Here is an 18,883-nt window from a genome sequence, read left to right on the forward strand (position 1 = left end):
AAATTAGTGTTACTAGTTTGACTTTTATTTATACATATAAAAAAAAATCATTATATTCCATTAGTCTAGTAGACACAGTTAAATATGATATTTTGAATTGTCATTCTATTATCACATTATTGCATATTAAATGCTAAACAGTGAAAATTAATCCACTATTAAAATTAGTGTTACTAGTTTGACTTTTAAGGGTTTGTTTTTGCATATTTAAATTAGTGTTACTAGTTTGACTTTTAAGGGTTTGTTTTTCCAAGCTAAGGAGGAAGATTAATTACTATCCTCAAGCATGGTTCCATATCATCTTATCTAACATGTGGACTATTTATTATGATCATGAATTGTATATCTTGTAATTTAATTTATAACTCTTCTAAAAAAAAAAAAAGTGTTTTGAAAGTAACAAAAAATGTCAAATTTGCTTAAGTTAAATAATAAAAAAAAAAAAAAAAAAACTAAACCGCAAACCGAACCGCATCGCGGGCGGTTGCGGGTCCATTTTTCCCCAACCGCATAAGTGCGGGTCGGGTCGGTTTTGACCCGCACCCGGCCAAAACCGACCCGCGAGCAGCCCTAGTCTATAGGCAGCTTGGTCTTGTTTAGCGCCTCCAGCAATGCCTGCCTGTGTTCCTAGGAAGGCATCAACAGCCCTCAAATTGAAACATCTACCTAGATTTTCTTAAGTTGCCTCAACACCAAGTCTTCTTCTATCTCCTTCTCTTTCATCTTCTCGACCTCTTTCTTGGAGGGTTCTCCTTGGTCTAGGGCTGGGGGTTTGAAATAGGGACCACTTGTTGTCATGTTGTTGATCTCTTCCGTGTACCATGTATTCTCAAGGGTGTCGATCCCCCACCCTTCATCGATGTAGGCAAAGTTTAGATCCTTGTCCTCCCACCATTCTCCCGCGGTCATTGCTGGACCACTGTCTGGCTCTACCCGAATCATGTTCACATCACGTTTTCCACCATTAGGTAGATATGGTGAGTTTAGGTAGATTCCTGAAAGGATCTTTTTTTTCCTTGTTTAAGTCCATGCTCTGTCAACATGCTACTTCTCCTCTGAGGCTTACTCAATTTCTGCCTCTCAATAATGTTTTAGTTTCCTTGTCATCTTCGCTCTGTTACCAGATTCCTATTCATACTTTTCTTTGATTTCGACATCGCTCTCCCCTAACTCGACGTCCTCTTTTCCTTTTCCGTTCACTTGCTCTCAGGCTAGTTTTGATCTCTGTATCTCCTCCATTCTCTCCTTTTGAAATTGTTCCAGCACTTGCTCCCTTTCGGCGATGGTCATGTTCTCAGACTTGTTGTTCCCATCAATTTCTCCTTCTTTATGTTTCTCTACGTTAGATTCCTCTTCACTGCTTAACCACCCATGGCTAGATTCTGGCTGGCTCAGATCCCACCATTCAATCTGCACACTTCCCACATCCTCTTCCTCAAAGAAATAGAGGTTCTCTAACTCCTCCTTTATCTCTGCTAAGTCATCAAGACTTTGTTCAGGCCCATTTTCTCCAACAACATTGATGCTGTGTGAGTGCGGTAGTATGATCATTGGCTTTGGTTGGTCAGAAGCCACAATATACTGACTGGGATCATACTTTTCCATGGGTGATAATCCCTTCTCCACAATCTGAGTATCAGACAACCCTTCTTTCAGTGAATTTTCAATCTCTTCAGCTGCTGCCATCACAAGCTATGGTTGGGTTTCGGGTGTTATATCTATCATGCACAAGTCCGTGCCTTCAGGAATAACCACCTCAAGTTTAGGCAAATGGGATGGGGTGATGTATATGCTGGGGTTGAAGGTGGGTGATAGTGTTTGGATGAGGTTGATATTTCTAGGTGAGGGGACTTGGTTGTGGATGGGGAGTGGGTTGGTGGTTATATTTGGCTTTAGGGATGGAGCTATGATTTTATTGTCAATGAGATCCTGGATCTCATGACGAAGGCGAAAACAACGGTCAGTGGGGTGACCTTGCTGCTGGTGGAAGATACAGTATTGAGCAAGGTCATGTTTGGTTGGAAGTGGGTAAGGGAGAGGTCGGGGATTAAGGGGCTTAAGATGCCCTTTGTCTATCAAAACCTTGAGAACACAAGTTGGACTCATGTGAAGAGGGGTGAAGGTTCTATATTGATTTTGGGCTGGGCCGGTGGTTTGTGAGGTTGTGCTAGTGAATGGACCGGCTATCTTGGCTATTGTGGTGACGATACTGATTTCAGCAGGCCTAGGAATAGTGCTATTGCTAGCATTGGTACCCCTAGTAAATGGCCTCTTTGCCCGTTAACTTGTTCTCTGGATAATTCTCTTCTTGAAAGCGCTCTCAATCTGAACCCCTAACTTGTTTAAAGCAGCGAAGGTAGATAGTAGCGCGACTATCATCCTCTGTAACATGTCTGGTTCAAGGTTTTGAACTACCAATCGAACCTGTTCCCTCTCTGAAGGCCTGTTTATCATTCGGGCTGCCTTTGCCCTCCATCTAACAACGAAGTCGATAAAGGGTTCCTTGGGATTTTGAGAGGTTGCCTCCAGTTCGCTGATTGTTACCACCATCTGACTATTGTAGGAATACGGATTAACAAGAGTTTTCATTCTCTTCTTCTAATTAATTGAACTTTCAAGCAAATAAATTTCCACAACCATTTTGAGTGTGTTTTCCTGAACTTCAGCTGCTTTAAGAAGGCCCTGCAAATCCTAAATTAGTTCATACCTTCTACAACTACTTTTATTTTATTTTATTTTATTTATATATTTCATAATAGGAGGGGAATAGGTTGTTTATAGAGCAAAAAAAAAAAAAAAACCTAGTTAATTTTTTTCCCCACATCCATGGGCAGTTAAAGATCCTTAACTGGCTTCTGGACTAACCTGGTTGTTCAATACTGAATTGCCAACATTTACTATTTCACCAAACATTGTATAAAAAAATCAGTCTAAATAAAACTTCACCTTTCGAATTGTCACTTGCATTGCAAATTCTTAATATCATGACAAGTTGATAAGAACAGCCAAATTAAATGCACACAAAAATAAACTAAAATTACACTCTGAAATTCCCTTCTTACAAGAACAAGTATCTTTGGAACAAAATCCAACTTCCAAGTAACTTTTTTATTTCTTATTTTTTTATGACACCAAATTCAAGTAACTTTCAATTATTTTTTCCTGAGAAAAATCAGTATAATATCCCTTTCCTACAGTCAAACCCTCTTCCCCTGCAACCCTCTCGACTTCAAGCTGAACCAAATCACCGCCAACCCTACTTGGTTCCAACAAGTTACAAGCTACCTCAATGACATCTTCACCGTGAGCAAGTGCCATAGCTTGCACAGATGGTAGTCCTTTACCTCTCCCACTTACCCGCTTTGCGATTCTACGAAGCACGACAGTATCAGTAGAGTACACTGGAACATTGTAGTTATCGACCCATGGCGTTGCTCCAATTACAACAATGCCCTTTGCTTGAACTGTATAAGCTGGACCCTCATCTGGCTTCAGTGCCAAGGGCTCTGATTTTGGGCCCCCTGCCCACAGGTTTCCAGAAAAATTAGGCTTGAAATACCCCAGCTCTCGTCTGATTGAATCGAGTGTTCTTCCCTCTTCATTGGCTGCTCCATATAAGAAAGCCGGTACTGCAGGCTCATAATGTTTAATATCAATGGCAACACAAAAATAAAAAAATAAAAATGAAAAAGAAGATAAATACATACGCAGAATGGAAAATTTTCTGATACTCAGTTCCACTATCATATAAATGTGCATTGACACGCACACAAATAAAATAAAATAAAATCAAGGGGCTATTTGGATGTTCATGATATCTCAATTTCCTCATATAATACATGATTATGTGTAGCAACAAGAACTAAGATTTTCTTGCCTAACAATGTCTAAATTTCCAAAATCATTGTCACTAATGTGCTAAAAAGTAGTTGCACAGCCAAAAGCTATCCAAAATATTGTACTTATTCCAAGGGTACAAACCTCGCAAAGCGGAGCCAATATCAGCTGCCAAAGATTTTGCCATCCCTGCCGTCTGGTCCAGAGAAGAACTACCTAAGGGGTGGAAACAAATATGGTCCACAACCCCAAGGCGGGGATGACTTCCACAGTGCGATTCAAGGTTAATGGCTTCAAAAGCAGCTTTAACCATGGCAAACACAGTGCTCTTCAAAGGACACTCGCCTGAAGATGGATTTGGTGACAACTTGGAGACAAGGGTGTAACCAACTCTATTGTAAGTCTCATCTTCAAACTTGTTGACAATGGCAGCTTGAGGGAATAGCTTGGCAGCTCGTTCAATTGAATCAAGGGCAGCCCTGTTTCGGCTTTCAGATATGTATACCTTGCAGCAAGCAAGCATCAACATTGACATTCTGGTTCTTTACACTACCCTTCACAAACTGCAGAAAAAAGATAGACAAATGTGAGAAAATAACACCATAAAGGATTTTGTGGACACCGTTTCTCTTGGACCACAATCTCTTCTAGTCACCAACAGGCTGATGGTAAAAGTAAAATTTCATGCAACATCATCAGTTAAAAACAAAAGTTTAGAAAAAAAAAAAAAAAAAAGCAAATAAAAAAAAAATTAAAAAGAAAAAGAAAATGCTGCTATTAAACATAATCACCGGATTCAATTCGGAACATTTCTTATCACGCGACAAATTACCCATTGATTAAAACAACACAGAACAAGAAGACAGAGAGTACAAAAAGAATCCATAGGAAATGAACTTGTCTAAAGTTAAGCTGAGTTGCATCCAACCAACTTGATGCATTTGCTAAGTTAAAGCATATGCAAAGTGGCCAACAAAACAAGCTCAAAAATATTTCCAGGAGTTACACTGCATTTAAATAACACATCTAGTGCAAATGACTAAAGTATACTGTTTTGCAGCCAAATGGAGTGTATAACCTTTTGATTTGGAAAATTAGGTGAGAAAACAAATAACAAGATTATGGTTTCTCATCTAAGTAACAAAAACATAAGAAATAATTGTGGGTTCTCACTTCTCATCATTGTAATAGGATAAGCAAGAAATAAAAGAGAACACATGTTTCATTCATTTTCAATGCTTTGAATTTGGATAGGAAGTAAAAGAGTTGGGGAAAAAAAAAAAATCTATACAACAATTTCTGTTACTCACCAATTTTAGTGAGAAACAAAACATGATTTTTAAAAAGATTTCTCTTTTTAACCATTCCTGACCTCCTCAATCATTCAAACAAAACACAAACAAGTGATGGGAGTTCTCCTTTTTCCTATTTATTTTTTATTTTCTTTTTTGGTTAATGTGTCTTCTAATTTTAAATTGATTTCAACTAGTTGAATCGTTTTGATGGTGAGTGTAACAGTTTGTTTAGATTGAGGGGTTTGGTGAGAGCGGGGGGTTGGTTCAGCGGTCGGATGTCGGCCCAAAAACCTTAATCAGCAAATTAACAGCAATATATTTATGAAGGAGGACCTCAAATGCACAAGCACACAAACACAGATTCCCATTCAGCTAGCCAGAAGAGTCACAACCCAGATAACAATTTAGCAATACAAATCAACCCAATACGCCAAAACAAAAGAATATAAATCTTCATTATGACTAAACATTACCAAAGACAAAAACCAATACATATACCATTGAATCAACTGATTAAGCCTGTTTCAAAACTCAATACTATTAACATCCGAAGCCTTAGGGTACCCACTGTACTCCAATTTCACATTCAAAGAGGCACAAATAGACCTAAATTTCAACCTCAAAGAGTCCATAATTTCGTTGACAGACTCGTTTTCAGGGTCCAAGGTCGGGTATTTTCGGACCAATTCGTCCATTGTGTTGATGCTTTTTTGGATCCTAGAAGTGAAGCAAGTGGGATCGGCACGAATAGCGGAGTTCCAGACATCGACACAGCCCCTGTAAAATCCTAATTCTTCGCCGATTTGGAAGCCATGCTTGAGACCCACTTGGCGACCCTCGTCTTTTCCTGAGGCTAAGGCGTCGTTGTAGCCCTCGTTGAAGCCTTCGTTGAAATGGGTTTCTTCTAGGTTCAGAGAGGAATCGAAGATGTCCTCTATGGAATTGGGTTGCTGAGCATCCATGAGTTGAGCGTCTTAGATTGAAGAGATAGAGAGAGAGAGAGAGAGAGAGAGATTACCTAATCGAGTGTGTATCTATATTGGTAGTCCCAGAATGCGTCTTGTTATCCTCCGTCCGAACTCCAATCTGAACCCTCCAATTTTACGCCAATAATTGATTTTTGTTCAAGTGAGGAGTGATATTATCACTGTACTTCCTCACCCTAGGTGTTCATAGGTTGATTTGGTTGGATTTGATATTAAATTTACAATCAATTTAAATTCTAATCAGTTCTGAGTTCTTAGATTAAAAATCAAACCATTTACGTATTAAAATTAACTCAACCCAATACAATATAATTCAGATTGATTTGGATTGGAATTACGATTTCACCATATGAAAAAAAATAACAAATCAATTAATAATAAATAATTAAAATAAACAAATTTTTAACATTTAAACATAATACAAACAAAAAATAAAATATTATTTAATACAACTTAATACAATTAAATTGAACTCAAGTTTAAATATAATAAATATAAATCAAATCTATTAATATAAAAATATAAATTAAATTAATTGCAAAATTTGACTCAAGTTTTTAACACTTTCTTGGTTTATCTAATAATCTTTGTATATGAAAAGTTATTAAGTGTAATCAACTCCATTGTAATAGAACAATAAGATGAAAATATGTTAATGTAAATAAAAATTTAAAATATATATAAATAAGTTCAGTTTTCGGGTTGATTCAGCTTAGGCAAAGCATAAACCAAGAACCAACTCAATCCTATCGGTTTGATGATTTGAAGATCCAGAACCAAACCAATGTACTAAAAAACTAAACCAAACCAACCCAACCCAACTCAAGGAGATCGGTTTGGATCATTTTTTCAGTTCACTGGGTAATTTAAACACCCCTAACTCCACATTATCAAATGTATATAATTATTTTTGTTTTTGTTTTTGGTTTTGGTTTTTTTTTTTTTTTTTTTTTTTAAATCAGCAGATTTTAGTTGTCCATCTCTAAGTAGGAGACATGGCCCAATCTCAGTCGTCCCCCGTAGGAAGCATTGTAGAGAGCTTCGAGGAAAGGATCTGGATTTAGACATTCGGCTTAGAGCAACTCCAACCACACTCTCTACTTTTCACTAGCTAAAGTACGAAAAAAAACACACTCTCTATTTTACCTAATTACTTTGCTTATTGTATTCTTCAACTACGCTCTTTTATTTTAGCTAATCATTCAACTAACTTAATTAATTTTTAAAACAAAAAATACTAATTGCTAATATTTTACTAATATAAATTTGCAATAATAATAAATTTGCTCATACAAACATATAAAACCTGTAGAATGAGGATAAAAAAATACAAAATACAAAATAAGGTATTCCATAATTCATCAAACAGAATTGAAAGAATATATAAAATTACTACATACGCATATACATATATAAAATTTCAAATCTAAGACATAAATATATAAAAATTTAAGATATATACATACATATTTGTTTGGAGAGCTTGTGGGGCTCTTCAATTGTAGCTACCAAAAAAGTAGGATGGTAAAGTAACTAGCCCAATAGCTAGCCCATTGGAACTCAAAATTAGAATTACATTGGCTAAAATGCCTAACAAGCCTTTTTTAACTATCCCCTTAGAGATGCTCAGCTTGTTCATTTTATTTTAATAATTTTTGGATAAGATGAAATCAAGTCAATCAGATAAGTCACTTGATTAAATTATATTTATTTGAAAAAATATTAACAAAAAAGGTCTAAAATGAGCTGATAGTCAGGTCAGACTAGACTGTCTAATTGGATATCCTAATTAAAGAGAATTCAGTCGCTAATAAATTCTATAATTTGACAAAACTATATTAATTTCCTTTTTGCTAAATTAAATGAACCAAAATTAACATAGATGATGTGAAAATATAAGAATAAATAAAATAAAATATACATTTCAAGATAAAAAACATGACAATATCATTTTGTAGTTTTTGACCAAAAATCCATCAAATAAATTACAACTTGTCAAAAGTTCAGGCCAACAAAGTTTAAGGCTTAAGGTCTTTCATTTTATATTTTTATTGTAAAAATGATTAGTTGGACATTTTTGCCCATACGTCTCTTATTTTTTACTACTATCTCATTTCTCTCAAAATATTCAGTGTGTTTGGTTTTAGTTTTTTGAATTCAGTTTTTTAAAAATTGAGTTTTTTTTTCGTTTTTTTTTTTTGTTTTTACTGAATATTTTTAAAATTTTAAGTAATTTTTTTACTTTTTTAGATGCACCTTATTTAGATGTATTTAAATAGTAAAATATTTGTGAAAAAAATATTTTAAAAATTAATAAATACACAAAAATACGAAAAATGTACTGAATTTTCATATTTCTTTAATATTTTTTGGTATTTAATGTATTTTTTTTTTACAAATATTATACTTTTTAAATGTATTTATATTAGGTGTGTTTAAAAATTAAAGAAAAAATTACTTAAAATATTAATCGTATGCACAGTCTAGCACTGGAATCACTAATATCTCTCACCGATCCACCATCTTCAATGTACTGTCAACAACCATTATCAACATTACCTCTACCATCTCAAATCTGAGACCGGTAACCTCAAATTTATGCTCTCTCCCCCTCTCTTGCCCCCGTCCTATAATGCTTTTTTTTTTTTTATATATGTATACATAAATAATTTTGGTACATTCCTTGTTTAAACTTAACTTAAAGACGGTTTCTACGTGGCTAAATGCATGGATTTTACTTTCACTACAAAAAATTTGACTTTTTACAACAGCAAAATGCCGTCGCAAATACTCCAAATGCCATCTCAAAAGCTTTTTTGTGATGGTAGATGACTTTTAACGACGGCAAGTAGGGGGTCGCAACAAAGGGCGTTGCTAAAAAGTTTTAGCGACGACACAATACCATCGCCCTTTTTTGCGACGACAAAGTTGTCTTTTTGCGACGGAATTCTGCCGTCGCCAGTAATATGTAAAAATTTGAGATTTTTTGAGATGGCACTGTGTTGTTGTCACTAAAAGTGTTATTTGTGACGGCAAAAATGCCGTCACGAAAGTGTTTTATTATGACGGGTAACCTGTCGTCGCTAAAAGTTTATTTGAGACAGCATGACGACGCCGTCTCTAAAAGTTATATGCAACGGCAAATAAAACCGTCGCGAAAGGTTTTTTTCAACTTTTGCAAATATCTTTTGCGACAGCATTGCTTATGTCGCAAAAACAATCTGGTTCTAATGTTTTTTGAGACGGTGTAGTGTCGTCTCAAAAAAAAAAAATATTTCAATAAAATTGTTAAACATATGAAAATTACATGTATTAAATGAAAAATAACTGAAAAATGAACCGATAATTACATAATAATATAAAAATTCAAGTATAAAAATAACAATTCATCCATAACAAAAATATTCTTCCATTCATAACAATACATCAGCAAAATTATCCCACTACATAATGTTGCATAATACATATACAATGTTTAAATACATAATGTTGTTCACAATTCAAAATAACGTAAATAAAAAACAAAAGTTTCATCATGATTCTTCCGTGGGTAACAAAAACAAAAATTAATCGCAATCTTCACACGCCTGCATTTCACAAGAAGCAAACTGCTACTGGAGAAATATCTGAAAAAAAAAATAAAAATAATTAATGACAATATAATTATGTGTTAATATTTTAATTACAAAAAAAATTAAAAATTAACTACTATATAATTACAAAGATAATTAAGTAAATAATTTTGGCTAGACAGAAATTCGGCTCTAACACCCAAACTGGGAACCCGATTCGAGCCCCGTCTTCTCCCACAAGTCTCTCGTGCCTAGGCGGTCGTGTGTGCCAAGTTTTGTGCCAATCCGACCCCCTCCCGTTTGGTGATTTTGGGGCGTCAACACCTCGAATTAAAGTTTCTTAAGGAACTATTTTGCCTAGAGTGAAAGCCGACTCTAACTCCCAAACCGGGAACCCGATTGGAGTCCCATCTTCTCCCACAAGTCTCTCGTACCTAGGCGGTCATGTGTGCCAAGTTTCGTGCCAATCCGACGTCGTTTGGCGATATGGGGGCATTAACACCTTGAATTTAAATTTCTTAAGAAACTAGTTTGCCTAGACCGAGATCCAGCTCTAACTCCCAAACCGGGAACCCGATTCGAGCCCTGTCTTCTCCCACAAGTCTCTCGTGCCTAGACAGTCGTGTGTGCCAAGTTTCCTGCCAATCCGACCCCATTTGGTGATTTTGGGGCGTCAACACCTCGAATTTAAGTTTCTTAAGGAATTATTTTGCCTAGAGTGAAATCCGGCTCTAACTCCCAAACTGAGAACCCGATTGGAGTCCCGTCTTCTCCCACAAGTCTTTCGTGCCTAGGCGGTCGTGTGTGCCAAGTTTTGTGCCAATCCGATGTCGTTTGGCGATTTTGGGGCGTCAACACCTCGAATTCAAATTTCTTAAGGAACTGGTTTGCCTAGAGTGAAATCCGGCTCTAACTCCCAAACCGGGAACCCAATTGGAGTCCTGTCTTCTCCCACAAGTCTCTCGTGCCTAGGCAGTCGTGTGTGCCAAGTTCGTGTCAAACTGACACCGTTTGGAGATTTTGGGGCATCAACACCTTGAATTCAAATTTCTTAAGAAATTAGTTTGCCTAGACCGAAATCTGGCTCTAACTCCCAAACCGGGAACCCGATTCGAGTCCCATCTTCTCCCACAAGTCTCTCGTGCCTAGGCAGTGGTGCGTGTCAAGTTTCGTGCCAATCCGACGCTGTTTGGCGATTTTGCGGCGTCAACATCTCGAATTCAAATTTTTAAGGAACTAGTTTGCCTAGAGTAAAATCTGACTCTAACTCCTAAACCGAGAACCCGAGTGGAGTCTCGTCTTCTCCCACAGGTCTCTCGTGCCTAGGCAGTCGTGTGTGCCAAGTTTCATGCCAAACCGACGTCGTTTGGAGATTTTGGGGCGTCAACACCTCAAATTCAAATTTCTTAAAGAACTGGTTTTTCTAAACCGAAATCCGGCTCTAACTCCCAAATCGGGAACTCGATACGAGCCCCGTCTTATCCCATAAGTCTCTCGTGCCTAGGCGGTCGTGTGTGCCAGGTTTCATGCCAATCCGACCCCGTTTAGTGATTTTGGGGCGTCAACACCTCGATTTAAAGTTTCTTAAGGAACTAGTTTGCCTAGAGTGAAATCCGATTCTAACTCTCATACCGGGAAACCGATTGGAGTCCCGTTTTCTCCCACAAGTCTCTCGTACCTAGGTGATCGTGTGTGCCAAGTTTCGTGCCAAACTGACGCCGTTTGGAGATTTTGGGGCATCAACACCTCGAATTTAAATTTCTTAAGGAACTAGTTTGCCTAGACCGAAATTCGGCTCTAAGTCTCAAATCGGGAACCCGATTCGAGTCCTGTCTTCTCTCACAAGTCTCTCGTGCCTAGGCAGTCATGCGTGTCAAGTCTTGTGCCAATCCGACGCTGTTTGGCGATTTTGCGGCGTCAATATCTCGAATTCAAATTTTTAAGGAACTAGTTTGCCTAGAGTAAAATCCGACTCTAACTCCTAAACCGAGAACCCGAGTGGAGTCCCGTCTTCTCCCATAGGTTTCTCGTGCCTAGGCGGTCGTGTGCGCCAAGTTTCGTGTCAAACCGACGTCGTTTGGAGATTTTGGGGCGTCAACACCTCAAATTCAAATTTCTTAAGGAACTAGTCTTTCTAGACTGAAATTCGGCTTTAACTCCCAAATCGGGAACCTGATACGAGCCCCGTCTTCTCCCACAAGTCTATCGTGCCTAGGCGGTCGTGTGTGCCAAGTTTCATGCCAATCCGACCCCGTTTAGTGAGTTTGGGGCGTCAACACCTCGAATTCAAGTTTCTTAAGGAACTAGTTTGCCTAGAGTGAAATCCGGCTCTAACTCCCAAACCGGGAACCTGATTGGAGTCTCGTCTTCTCCCACAAGTCTCTCGTGCCTAAGTGGTCGTGTGTGCCAAGTTTTGTGCCAAACCGACGCCGTTTGGAGATTTTGGGGCGCCAACGCTTCGAATTCTAAATTTCTTATGGAACTAGTTTGCCTAGTTTGCTAATGGTAGACATGACCTTTTACACCTTGTGTTTTGCTTCTTTGTGTGGTTAAATTCCAGCCCATATGAATAAATAAGCAAAAGCAAACCTAAAACGCATTTCCATATCTATGATGCCATGAACACATCAAAATGCTTGTATTTTTAACCACTCAAAATCTCATATTAATAGCTAAGGGAACAATCAAGATTCAACTACCTACTATATTTGCATCCATTAGTAGTAATAATTAGTAACTAAGTATAACAAATAGACATAAATGACTTTCAGGTTTTGTGCATATGGTTATTCTCGAATAACTAACTTATATCCACAAACTTGAAGCTAGCATACATCCACAACTTGAAGGATATTAAAGAATTTCATTTTCTAAGGGAGAAATTAAATATTAAGAAAATATAATCTGAATTAATACAGGATAAAATGCTACCTAATATTGAGAATGATGGTGCAAATTGTGCAGAGAACCATTCTTCATAGATACAACAACAATGTTGCATCAGTTCAGGGCACCATGGCTTGGATATACGGTTTTATGCAAAGGTTTATGAAAAATTAATTTATTGACTTATTTCTTTTGAATATAAATTAATAACTCATACAAATAAATGCTATACTAATTTAGCAAGATGAGTAAACTGTTTTTGAAAATTCAAAACCAAATAGAGTAGCATTGTGAAACTTGACAAGGCCATCAAATGGTCTAGATAATGCATCATCACCTGATTAACTAACTGAATTTTAAACTTATCTGGATTTAACTTCCTCTCAACATGAAATGCATATGATACTTGGGCATCCATCCCTGCACAGACAAAAAAAAAAATGAAAAGAAATAATAATAATTATATTTAAAAAAAAAAAAAAAGCTCTGAAAACACCAAAGTAATAACAAATGATACTTATAAGGAGTCATCATGCTCTCTAACATGTTAGAAAACAAAAGGATAATCTTTATTAAAAAAATTTATCTTAGTGAAAGAAAAATTCGTCTTATTTTTTTGTCTTTTAGTAACCCAGGTTATGGGGAAAAAAAATGAAATCCTCTTTGAGTTACATTCTAAATTACAATGATAAAAAATTATTTGGATAGTCAGCCTGAACCGTTTCTAGAGGTGAGGATCACCTTATTTCAAGAGGGACTTTGTTTCACTCTCCTTGAAGAAACCAGGTTTGTGATTATGTAGATAACAACCAGCCTATACAAACATCTTTGCCTTTATCCAGAGGGACTTACCTCACAGAAGCGCAAACACATGCAACAACCAGATTTTTAATTAAGTGTAAAGATTCTCAACAGTTCGTTGTCAAATTTAGATTGACCTACATTAAATGACTGGAGGAACAAATTTGATTGAATTTAATGACACTCATATCTTAATCTTTTTTTTCTCTAATATCTTTCATCCGTTGTATTTAATATATTGACGTATACACAAAGAAACATATATATGAAGATATGCAAACACAATTTCAGAAAACATCATCTCTTAAATTATGTTACTCCAATCCCATTAAATTAGAGCCATGTAATTAAAAAATAATAATTTTTATGTGTAACAGTTTTAACTTGTAGGAAAATTTTAATATACACTCCCTTAAATTAATAATTTTTATTTTAACTTATAGGGAAATTTCAATATACACTCCCTCAAAAACAATCATATAACTCAAATTTGAAGCCAAAATTCTGGACGCACCCATAAATTTTTACAACTCTAAATCCTCCAAACCAAACTTTAACATAATATACAAGAATAAATTCAAGAACAGTTCCCTCTAAAAAAAATATTCAAGAACAGAACATAGCATTAAATTCAACAAAAAGGACCAAAAAAAGAAGAATCATGCAAAGAAACTTGACTGCATTACACAATCATTAAACACCCTAAAAAGATCGTGTAAAAGAATCATATCATAATAGCAATTATTCTCTCAGAAACAATCATATAACTCAAATTCCAGTACAAAATTTTACAACTCTAAACCCTCCAAACCAAACTTTTAGCACAATACAAGAACAAAATTGAGCAAGTATTCAAGAAAGATGATGAATCGTGACCTGTATTAGGTTTGTCAAGTGACACAACGCCATTAAGCAAAATTGAGCAAGTATTCAAGGGACATAACACCATTGAAGGTCTAAGAGTGGAGCTAGGGTTAGGAATTTTATGGGTAAAGAGGACTCGAGTGTAACACTCTGATGCATGACTGGTGTATGTAAACATATATATTTGTCGCTGTCGTGGCTCGACGCCGTCGTCTGCTATGCTCACAGTCGCGAGAGAGAGAGAGAGAGAGAGAGAGAGAGAGAGAGAGAGAGAGATGGGAATATTTGGTAGAAAAGATTAGGGATTTTGGTTCTAAGAGATTAGAGATTTTGGGTTTTTTTTGTTTTATTTTTTTGGGGGGGGAGGGGGTTAGGTGGGAATGGAAAAAAAAGAGGGGGAACCAAGCGGGATTGGGAATTTTTTTTTTTCATCACAAATGAATATTTAAATAATAAAATGGTTTTTTTTTCGATGGAGGTTGTCGTTGTCAAAAAAATTTATTTTTTGTTAAAATAACTTTTTTTTATAGTTAATGAATTTTTTTTTTGATTTTTGATTTTCTTTTAGTTACTAAGGTTGAGAATTTATTTGTTTCATCTTTATTTTAATGAATAAAAAATTATTGTTATTATTTTTTATTTGGTAGAAGTAGGAATAATATTTTAATGAAAAATATTTTCCATGAAAATAAAGTTATTTTTTTGTGGTCAATGAAAAATATTTTTCTGCGACCCATTTTTTTTTTTTGTTGCTAAAAATCAGGAACTAATTTTTTGTGGTAGAGGATAGGGAGTGGCAGTAGTGGTGAAGGTGGTAGATAAGAGGTGATAATGGTGGTGGTGGTGGCAACAAAGGAGATTAGTGGTGAAGTTGTGGTAGTGGTAGAGGAGATAGAGTAGCGGTGGTGGAGGAAAGGTAATGGTAGTAGTGGTGGTGGTAGTGGAGTGGTGGCGATAGTGGTAGTAATGATAATCGTAGAAGTGGAGTGGCAACAATGGTAGTAGTGGTGGTAAGAGAGAGATGGGTGGTGAGAGAGAGATGAGTGAGAGATAGATAGAGAAGAGAGATAGAGAGAGACAGAGAGAGAGTGATGAGCGAGAGGGACATACAATGGTCGATAAAAGTGCATTTTTTTGTAGTGGAGAGCTCGGTACATAGAGAAGATGGGAGGGAAAGAGTGAGCAAGGTGAACACAATGAGGGAGAAAGATAGACAGACATACACACACATAGAGAGCAAGAGAAAGAGAAAAGTGAGAGACACAAAGAGAGAAAGAGAGAAAGAGAGAGAGAAGAGTGACGAGTGAGAGAGAGATAGAGAGAGAAAGATATATATATATAGAGAGAGAAACAGAGATAGAGAGACAGACAGACAAAAAAAGAGAGAGAAATAAAAGATGAGTGAGAGATAGACAAAGAGAGAGAGAGAAAGAGAGCGAAAAGAGATGATCGAGAGAAAGACATAGAGAGAGAGAGAGAAAAGAGAGAAGAAAAATGAGTGAGAAAGACAAAGAGAGAGATAGAGAGAAGAGAGATGAGAGAGAGACAAAAAGAGAAAGAGAAAGAGAGACAGAGATAGAGACAAAGACAGACAGACAGACAGAGAAGAGTGATGGGTGAGAGAGAGAAAGAGAATAGAGAGAGAGACAAAAAGAGAAACAGATAGAGAGTGAGAAACAGAAAAAGAGACACAGAGAGAAGGGAGATGAACGAGAGAGAGAGATAGAAAGAAAAGAGATGAGCGAGAGAGACATAGAGAGAAGAGAGATGAACGAGAGAGACAAAGAGACAGAGAGAGAGAGATAGAGAGAAGAGAGACGAGCGAGAGAGACAAAGAGAGATGGGAGATGAGAGAGATAGAGAGATGAGAGATGAGAAAAAGAGATAGAGAGAGAAAAGAGATGAAAGAAAAGATAGATGAGTGAGAAAGAGAGAAACAAATAGACAGACAGACAGACAGATAGAGAAGAGTGATGAGAAAGAGAGAAAGAGAAGAGAGAGGAAGATGAAAAAATGGGTGAAAAAATATAGACAAAAAGAGAGAGAGAAAAAAAGAGCAAAAAGAGATAAACGAGAGAGAGACAGAGAGAGATGAGTGAGAGAGCGAGAGAAATAAAGTAAAGAGAGACAGAGAGAGAAGAGAGATGAAAGAGATAGAGAGAAAAGAGATAAACGAGAGACACAGAGAGAAAAAGAGAGATAGACAGATAGAGAAGAGTGATGGGTGAGAGAAAGAAAGAAAAGAGAGACAGAGACACATAGAGAAAGAGAGAGACAGACAAATAGAGAAGAGTGATGAGTGAGAGAGAGAAAGAGAAGAGAGACAGAGACACATAAAGAGAGAGAGACAGATAGACAGAGAAAAGTGATGAGTGAGAGGGAGAAAAAGAAGAGAGACAGAGACAGAGACACATAGAGAAAGAGACAGACAGACAGACAGAGAAGAGTGATGAATGAGAGAGAGAAAGAGAAGAGAGACAGCGACAGAGAAAGATGAAAAAATAGGTGAAAAGAGAAATGTTCAAAAAAGTATGACGACATCGTTTCTTTTTTGTTTTTTTTTTTTTTTGTGACAAAAAAATACCGCTGCATTTATTTAAACCATTTTGTGACTATATATATGAAGTCGTCTCAAAGCCACAATATATATATATATATATTTACTCTTTTTTTTTTTTTTTTTGCAACGGTACCTATTACAGTTGCAAAAAACTCTTTTTTTTTTTTTTTTTTTTTTTTTGCGACTGTAGCTGGTACCATCATAAAAACTCTATTTTTTTGCGACAGCAATCTCTGCCGTCGCAAATACTCTATTTTTTTTTTGCGACAGCAATTTCTGCTGTCGCAAATACTCTCCTTTTTCGCGACAGCATTTTATGTCGTTGCAAATACTCTATTTTTTGTGACGACAAGTTGTGCCGTCTCAAAAAGTCATATTTTTTTTGCGACGGCAAGTTGTGCTGTCTCAAAAAGTCACATTTTTTGCGAGGGCAAGATGTGCCGTCACAAAAAGTCACATTTTTTGTGACGGCAAGTTGTGCCGTCGCAAAAAGTTTCGTCTTTTAAGCCCCATTTTCTTGTAGTGATTATTGATTATTTTGCTCAGTAGAATTTTATTCTATTTCAAACATATTCAAAAAGTCACATTTTTTGTGACGGCAAGATGCGCCGTCTCAAAAAGTCACATTTTTTGCGACAGCAAGTTGTGCCGTCGCAAAAAGTTTCGTCTTTTAAGCCCCATTTTCTTGTAGTGATTATTGATTATTTTGCTCAGTAGAATTTTATTCTATTTCAAACATATTTGAAACCAGCAATATTATATTTAAAGCTCCGGTTTTTTAATTTTGAAGGGACATTTGTCTATATCATTTTTTATGGTGATGATTTTGGCGTAGATAGCTTTGACAAGACGTTTGATTCAGTTTACAATTTAATTTAATAATAAAACTGCATTGCTCAAAGTTGCAGCTCATCCTATTTGAAATCCGTTTCAGCGGCTCTGCAACATCATCTCTTCTCGTTTCTCTCTTGCTCTCTCTTCAACGGACCACCATCGAGGTAATGCCACTTCTCTCTTGCTCTCTCTTCAAACCTCACCTATTTCAGCATCTTTTGTTCCAATAATTTTTCAGTAATCTTTACTCTAATTTGTGGATATCTTTTCTTTCAATAATCTTTAATTTCTAGCAGATTTGTCACATAATAATGTTGACAGCATGTTGTCCAATTTAATTGCTTTATTGATTTTTACAGTTTGTGATTGAAACATTGTGTCTGAAGCATTGTGGACTTCTTTAAGACCTTTCATATCGAAACATTGTGGTAAGAATTTGATTTGTGTTCTTACTTAAACATTGTGTCTATATATATTTTATGTTTGCTTTATTAGTTATTTGTTTTAGTTTTCTTTATATATTTTGTTCCTCTTTCTATGTGAAGTTTAAAATTAGAGTGATATTAGCATGTGCGGTATTAAAAAAAGATTGTTCACAATGCCTTCAGGCACGGATTATCCCTAGTATCTATATAACAAGGAAGCTTAGATTTTTTCTCTGATGGGACTTTTGTCCCTTTGTCAATACATGGACCATTAGATTGAATTCAATCCAATGGCTCACAATGTCTAATCACCTTATAGATCCTCTCTCTCTCTCTCTCTCTCTCTCTCTCTCTCTCACACACACACACACACACACACACACACTCCTCTTTCAAAATTTGAACACATACATCTCTCTCTCTCTCTCTCTCTACGTTACTCTCTTTATCTTCTCTCTTTCTCCATTCCTCTATACCGCCCTGACAAACCCATCTCAATCCCTTTCTCTACATTACTCTTTTCATCTTCTCTTTTCCTCCATTCCTTTGAACTGCCCCAACAAACCCATCTCAATCCCTCTGAACCACCCCAAAATTCTTTAACTTCGCTACTGGCCGAATCTGAGCTCTACAACTGGCATGGCTACGACACAGAGGTAAAGAATTTCTCTCCATCATCCGAAGACCAGAGTCAGATCTGCGAACCCTCCTCCAAATCCACAGAGGTAAAGAATTTTTCTTTGTTGCTTAATCATATATAAATTTATTGATTTTCTTTGTTGTTTTCTCTCACATTAATCAACAAATCGAACATTTTTGGGGA

The 18,883-nt window shown here is 36.4% G+C and overlaps 2 protein-coding genes and 1 long non-coding RNA gene across 4 annotated transcripts; all 3 read right to left on the reverse strand.

The window, feature by feature from the left end:
• Positions 1–2,931: 2,931 nt before the first annotated feature.
• LOC114290397 (formiminotransferase cyclodeaminase-like protein) lies at positions 2,932–6,366 on the reverse strand. 2 transcript variants are annotated; one of them, XM_082879077.1, is made up of 3 exons: positions 6,151–6,366; positions 3,982–4,400; positions 2,932–3,629 (listed from the first exon to the last, which is right to left on the reverse strand). In XM_082879077.1, exons 2-3 carry the CDS (start codon positions 4,370–4,372, stop codon positions 3,124–3,126), a joined length of 897 nt encoding a protein of 298 aa, XP_082735203.1. In that variant the 5' UTR covers positions 4,373–4,400; positions 6,151–6,366; the 3' UTR covers positions 2,932–3,123. The 2 variants fall into 2 exon arrangements, with proteins under 2 accessions (XP_082735203.1, XP_082735204.1); XM_082879078.1 differs by having other exon boundaries at positions 5,631–6,156.
• Positions 5,657–6,094, reverse strand: LOC114290398 (uncharacterized). Its single transcript, XM_028234282.2, has one exon. It carries the CDS (start codon positions 6,092–6,094, stop codon positions 5,657–5,659), a length of 438 nt encoding a protein of 145 aa, XP_028090083.1.
• A 3,145-nt stretch (positions 6,367–9,511) lies between the features above and the next one.
• On the reverse strand, positions 9,512–13,428 carry LOC114290396 (uncharacterized). Its single transcript, XR_014335863.1, has 3 exons — positions 13,318–13,428; positions 12,914–12,996; positions 9,512–9,744 (listed from the first exon to the last, which is right to left on the reverse strand). It is a non-coding gene; the product is annotated as an uncharacterized LOC114290396 (long non-coding RNA).
• Positions 13,429–18,883: the final 5,455 nt, after the last annotated feature.

Source organism: Camellia sinensis, chromosome 7, assembly GCF_055761805.1.
Source record: "Camellia sinensis isolate YWXY chromosome 7, ASM5576180v1, whole genome shotgun sequence".
Taxonomy (NCBI): Eukaryota; Viridiplantae; Streptophyta; class Magnoliopsida; order Ericales; family Theaceae; genus Camellia; species Camellia sinensis.

Bases quoted from the DNA above. Each gene is read 5' to 3' on its own strand.
- LOC114290397 (XM_082879077.1), bottom strand. From the start codon at position 4,372: ATGTCAATGTTGATGCTTGCTTGCTGCAAGGTATACATATCTGAAAGC. The intron at 3,630-3,981 runs GTTTGTACCCTT...ATGAGCCTGCAG, and splicing joins TATTGGCTCCGCTTTGCGAG to TACCGGCTTTCTTATATGGA.
- LOC114290398 (XM_028234282.2), bottom strand. From the start codon at position 6,094: ATGGATGCTCAGCAACCCAATTCCATAGAGGACATCTTCGATTCCTCT.